Source organism: Tasmannia lanceolata, unplaced genomic scaffold (assembly GCF_043159265.1).
Source record: "Tasmannia lanceolata isolate RefF3 unplaced genomic scaffold, GAP_Taslan_0.1 ptg000003l, whole genome shotgun sequence".
Taxonomy (NCBI): Eukaryota; Viridiplantae; Streptophyta; class Magnoliopsida; order Canellales; family Winteraceae; genus Tasmannia; species Tasmannia lanceolata.
The window spans coordinates 61576387-61583125 of NW_027518680.1; the positions used below are offsets into that span (position 1 = coordinate 61576387).

Sequence of the window (6739 nt, forward strand, 5' to 3'; positions counted from 1 at the left end):
TATCCCAATGGATAATATATGGTGCCCGAGCATGAAGTCAGTATAGGCGGTACGACAGAACTACCACCCTTGACTTCTGATCCAACAATAGCCTCTTAAAAAGTGGGCTGCTTTGATTTTTGATCAAACAACAACCCAGCCCACATTTTAAGAGGCTGCTGTTGGATAAAATATCAAGGGCGGTACTTATGTCGTACTGCCTACAGTAGACTTCACGCTCGTGCACCATATAATTTCCTTAGAACTTATGTGGGGTTACATTTCCCCTCCCTACTTTCTTTGGGTGGGTAAGTGCAGCACCAGAAAGATGACAAGTCTAGAAAGAGAAAGAAGACAACAACAGTACAAGACCCCTTTCATTATATGTAAGGAGGACATGAAATATACAGTGACAAGCACCAACAGCCACCAGCCATTATTCATCTGGTTTTCGTTTTCAAACCAGCTAAGCAAAGATAGCTAGAACACATGCCCAGATAAATCAGGTACAGTAATAACATACAAGACCTGCAGTAATTAATGCAGACTAAGCAGTAATTAACTAAATTAGATTCGTTAATCTAATTTAGTTACCTAGTCAAGCATAATTCCTAGTCTGATCTTGTGATATCTTATTCTCTTTACACTATTCCCTCCAATTTCTCATTTTTTTGAGAAAGAGTTGGGTTTTCTATCAATCCCCGATTAGAGTTGAATAGGATGAATGGGAGATAGAAGGTGGTGGGGGAATATTTAGACTATCACCATTTGAATAGCTAAGCTCGCAAGGGAGGAAATAATATGAAGAAGGGAAGGGGCAATAAGTGGGTCTTGACAAAAATGCGTGGCATTCCGCGGGAGATCTCTGTAATGGGCAACCAAGAATGCAGTTTTTTTGAATATGGAGCACGCCCTTGTTGATCAATTGCAAGCAGATTGGCCCAACTCCGGTGAAATAGTTGTCGGAGAGAGTGAAATTGACTAGATTGCCGACCTTGCAAATCTCTTCCGGTATAAATCCGGTGAGAAAGTTGCCCGCGAAATTGAGCTGTTCGATTTTTCTAAGGCATCCCAACGAGCGCGGGATCGGACCCACTAATTGATTAAATCCTGCGTCGAAGACCGTGGCCTTAGATAGGAATCCGATCTCGTAAGGAAGACAGCCCGATAATGAATTGTTGAGGAAGAGCACTTCTTTTAGAGTCCTCGAGGAGTTACATATGCTTCGAGGGATGCTTCCTGTGAACCTTTTTTTTTGCCAAAGAATTGGATTAGTAAAGAAGCAATCTAGATGCTTAAGTACAAGACAACCAATAAAATAAAAAATGGGTTTTACTATCGTTAAGGAGCATTTAAATGCTCTTGGAAATATATGGTTAGCAAAACCAAGAAAAAATGTCTCAAAACATGTGTAAATTGATGTTTCCAAGAGCATTTAAATGCTGGACAATAGTTAGCAAAATCTAGTAAAAAAAAAAAGTCTCAAAACATGTGTAATTAATGTTTCCAAGAGCATTTAAATGCTAGGCACTCGTTAGCAAAAGCCCAATAAAAAAGCAGAAAAAGGACCTGTTATTGGCGAGTGTGAGGTATTGCACAGGCGAACGGCCGAGATTGTCCGGGAGTCTCTGATTCAAGTTGTTATTATTGATGAACAGAAAGTCGAGATTTTGGATGAAGAGCTCTGGTGGAACAGTCCCAGAAAAGGAATTGAATCTGAGGTCCAAGAAGTAGAGACTAGGGAGTCCAAATACTGCTTGTGGGAAATCGCCTGACATGAGATTGTTGCTCAAATCAAGCTCAGAGAGATACGGCAGTTTTTTTATTCCAGGCAAAAGGGTCCCTTTAAATCGGTTGGAATTGGCATGGAAAAGCGCGAGATCGGGGAGAGATTGGATGAATTCAGCCACAGATGGGGCACCCAACTTATAAGGATTAAAGTCTACTGAAGCTAGAGTAATGGCTGATGAGTTATAAGGTGGATGGTCACAATAAAAACCTTTGTACTTGTGACAAATATCTGCACCAACCCATGTTTTTGTGATACCCATAGGGTCAGAAGTTATGGTATTTTTGAACTTTTGGATTGCTTTATACGCAACTATGAGCTTCACATCTTCGAAACTTAACGGCGGCGGCGGTGGCGGCAGCGGTGGGGGTGGTGGTGGTGGTGGTGGGGGTGGTGGTGGGGGTGGTGGTGGGGGTGGGGGTGGTGGTGGTGGACATTCCGGTACGGGTTCCGGCGGAGGAGAACAATCACAATTGCCACCTTGGCCTCCGCCACCACCTCCGCTTCCGCCGCCGATTCCGATTCCGATTCCGATACCGATATCGAGCATTTCTCTACTAGACACTTGGTCTAAATTTTGGCATGAGAGTGTGATCATGAAGAGGGGAAGAAGGAATTTGGAAGGGAAAGAGTGGGGGTTTCCCATGTTTTCTTAGTGGGAAAGGAGAGGTGTATAGTTTAGACTTTAGAGGAGGAAATGGAATGAGAAAAGCAGAGAATTTTGATATAAAATTTGTTAGGGGGAGGAACAAATAAAAAGTAGTTCACGAGAGGAAAGAGGTCAAGAATGGGGAGTTGTCCTCTCATTTTCTTGAGCTTGACGTTTTCGTGGGCTTGTGATTTGCCGTTCGAATACTTTATCTCAACTCTTTTTTCTTATTTTACTCTCCATTCACATATTGTCTAGACTAGCTTGACAAAAGGGGTTGGGAATATCATTTTTGTCTTATGATTGGAGCAAAATGGAGCACTACTTGCCTTAAAATAGTGTTGTTGAGGTTTCTGTATTTTTTAAAATACTATTTTTTATAGATTAAGAGATTAAGAGAGAGATAAAACATTCAAGAGCAAGTTGGTCGTTTGAGCTCTTGGGGAAGTTGGTCGTTTGACATAGTATTAGAGCAATTGTCCTGGGTTCAAACCTTCTTGATATTAAAAATCTACATGTACTGGCCAAGCCTTACAAGAGAAGCCACATGTGCTACGTGTAGGCCACCCAAAAAGAGAGGCCACATGTGAGGGGGAGTGTTAAAGTATAAAAGATTAAATAACGTCATCTCCAACTTCTAATGGTTTGCTCTTAGAGTGAGCATGCCCGTCTTCATTCTGAAGATATTTTATAAAAATGCAGTGGGGTTCACCTTGTTCGAAGATCCAAACCATTCATTTGTTGGGCCCAACGCAAATATGATACGCACCATAAGATGATCCTAACCCTTCGTTTTGTAGCTCTATAGATTGGTGAAGACTTTTCAAGGTTTAGATAAACTACAACCGACACCCTATCGTGTGTGCAGCAGTTCTTTATTTACAAAATACAATATTACATGACTTAAATGCCCCTATACGAAGAGATGGTACGTTGATTCAAACGATGTTCTTGGGCAAGTAGAATAGGTCGAATTTGATCAAATGTTGGAAGAGGTAAACAAAACTGTTGTATTTAGATGGAAGACCTATAGCACTGAGTGAGTCAGAGATATTTTTTATTTCTTGAAGGAAAGCATCCATTGTTTTGCATGTTTATTTTCTTGAGATCGTGGAATACAATTTTTAATTGAAGATGACGCGCATTGGCTTGAACGTGGAAAAGTTTTTCCAGGGCAGTCCAAGTTTCACGAGGAGCTAAGGTTTCAGAATGTGTTTAAGGACATCTGGAGAAAGAGTACCATTAAGCCATGAAACAACTCTATCATCAATTCTTTTCCAAATATGATAATCAGGATGAAGATTGTTGGAGGAGGAGGTATTGTAGTCCCATCTACACAGGGGCGGAGCTACGTGTTGCATAAGGGGGGCAGGGGCAGCTGCCCCCCTTGAGTTGGGAAAAAAATTTCCAATTGAACCTTGCACTTGGCAGTGGAATACCGGGTAGAGGTTATTTCTTTTTAAAAGAAAATTCGAAAAAGCAACTCGCTCGCCAAGTTCTTCTAAGGCTCAAAGCTAAAGCTAAAGCTAAAGCTACCTATGCACAGTGTAACTTGAGGGATAAAGTTGCTTTTTGAAAGATAATGCTGCTTACCTAGCAAAGGTACTACTGTAAGTACTCCAAAAATAAAGGCAAAGGGGTTAAGTGAAAGAAAGAATCGAGTGATATTATTGTTCTATGTGGGGACCACTGCTGTTAGTTTTGAATTGTTGAAAAGAGGAGATTTTATATGGTGTAAGCCCTTATAGTCCCTTATTTTTCAAAAAGTACCATACGGACCACACTATAGGATGATCCAAACCGTCCATATGGAAAGGCCATAAGGTAAATAGGTTGTGCCCCAAAAATCATTTCCATAGCACAACCTATTAACATTATGGCCCATCATATGGACGGTTTGGATCACCCTATACTGTGGTCAGTCCAGCACTTTTTGAAAAATAAGTGACTATAAGGGCTTACACAGTATAAAAGCTCTGAAAAGAGTAACTAGTTTGGTTACCATTTGGTAAGTTATTTATCATATCCACCCCTTTGTTTCCCTTAGGCACCCCTTACCAAATTCACCCACCCCTTTGTCTCTCTTTTATCTTTTCTTCTTCCCTGAGATCACAATCTTTCAACCCCCAATCTCTCTCCCGATGTAAAATCTCAAAGGAGCGCTCACGGAAAACTGCCAATCTCTCCACCATTCTATAGACCGACTCCAACCTGAGAGGGGATATTGCCACGAATCGCATTTTGAGAAAATCCAACTCTCCATTTTTGACGGTGTAACCCTAATCAATTTCAATCTTGAATTTTATCAACTAGAACCTAGATTTTATAATCCAAGTTTTGGTTGATTAAATCCAAGTTTTTGCATATAATTTTATAAATTTATACTACGTAATAGTGATTTGCTTAAAATTTAGTTTTTTTTGCTTAAAATCCAATTTTTTGCTTAAAATCTAGGTTTCTGCTTATAATATTATTGTAAATGGGATTTGCTAGGGATTTGCCCCCCTTATGTATAAATCCTGGCTCCGCCATTGCATCTACATGATCTAAAACATTATGGCTGTTAAGAATAGAGATAAAAATAGTTTGTCACAGGATAAAATTTTCTTGATCCAGATTAATGGTTACAAAGGATTTTATGTTAGAAATTTCGAAAACAGGATGAGAACTTTATTGAGAAGAATTTAAAGATGTAGTTGGAGAAGGACTAACAGTTGCTTGAATGGTTTGAGGAAGATCTTCGGATGTTGAAGTTGGAGAAGCCATTAAAATAATAATAATAAATTTAAAGATAGAGAGAACGTGAGAAGCCATTAAAATAATAATAATAATAAAATTTAAAGATAGAGAGAACTTAGACGTTAGATAGAAAGTATTGGTGTTGAAAAGGAGTAAAATTTGACGAAGTAAGAGAGAGAAAATAGGCATTAAAAAGAGAAGAATGGAGAGAAATTAGACGTTCCATTAGAACAAAACTTGGCTCAGGTCGGGGTCTGAGGAACAATCCTAAGCCACCTATAATAGCAAAGAGTGTGGGGGTGTGGAAATATCAAATCCATTCTTACTTCTTATATTCTTATATTCAGAAGTAATTGATATTTCCACACCCCTTGCTATTAAACTATTAGCAGCAGGTCTGAGGAAAGTTCTTCAGACACCGACCTTTAGACTATGATCTTTCAACCAACGCCTATTAGCAAGGAGAGAAAATAGGCGTTAAAAGATTTTTGCAGATTTGGAGAATAGATTTAGTAGATTTGGATTAGAAGGATGAGAAAAAGTAGGTCTTGAAGAATCGTTTTAGCTCTGATACCATGAAGACTTTTCAAGATTTAGATGAACTGCAACCCACACGATAGGTGTGTGTGTAACAATTCTTTATATACAAGATACAATACTACATTACTTAAATGCCTCTAGTAGCTTGCATCTTTGAATAATCTGTGCCCTCACTGCCTTTAAAGAAAACATATGTGCATCCTCCAAGTGAAAATGCCATATAAAAACTCAAGAAACCTTCACTCAAAAACTCCCATCCCTCTACCTTGTCCGAGTTTTTGTAAATCTCAATTTTGTCCTATCAAATTAACTAGAACTCCTTTGAATTGCCCAAGTTAGCCAAAAAAAAAAAAAAAAAATCAACCCCATAGATCATTGAGGTTACGTTCCGCAGAAAAGGCGAAAATAATAATAATAAAAATAATTATTTGGCAACCCTGATCCACACAGCAGCCCTTTTTTTCTATTCTCGCCTTTTGTGCACCTAAAATATGAGATTCTCAACTCATGAACAACTCTTTTCACTTCCAAAGATTCGCATTAATTAGGGATACAACTCAGGTCGGGTCGGTTCGAACCTTTTCTAAAATGTGAATAGGAATTAACAGAACCCGACCCGATTTTATGGTTAAAGCTCAACCTGAAATCCCAAAAATTGACCCGATTTGCACCCTATCATTAATCGGCTCCTGGCCATTTATTCGGGATAGAATGAGAAGCCTTGCCTAATATGCCTAACTCACCCACATATACTCACTTTTATCTTGGCCGAATTCTCATCCGAGTCGTCCAATACAGAAACATTGGTGGTTGGACTTTCTTGATGAGGGTGACAGCAGGACACTGGTTTAGTGTCTCATTAAGGTGGGCCCAGAAAGGTCAACATAAAATCAATTTATAAGAGCACTAGAGGTTAAAATAAAGACATTTCATAGAACAATAAGCAAGTGGGTAGATAGCTGCCAAAGTGACCATCATTCAAGGGATTATGCCCCCTCCCTTTTGTCCTGAGTCTTTCTACTTGATAAGAGCTCCAACAAGTA

At 39.3% G+C, this 6739-nt stretch overlaps 1 protein-coding gene across 1 annotated transcript; it reads right to left on the reverse strand.

The window, feature by feature from the left end:
• Positions 1-330: 330 nt before the first annotated feature.
• LOC143858107 (uncharacterized protein At4g06744-like) lies at positions 331-2600 on the reverse strand. The gene is made up of 2 exons (XM_077368733.1): positions 1549-2600; positions 331-1226 (listed from the first exon to the last, which is right to left on the reverse strand). Exons 1-2 carry the CDS (start codon positions 2412-2414, stop codon positions 674-676), a joined length of 1419 nt encoding a protein of 472 aa, XP_077224848.1. The 5' UTR covers positions 2415-2600; the 3' UTR covers positions 331-673.
• Positions 2601-6739: the final 4139 nt, after the last annotated feature.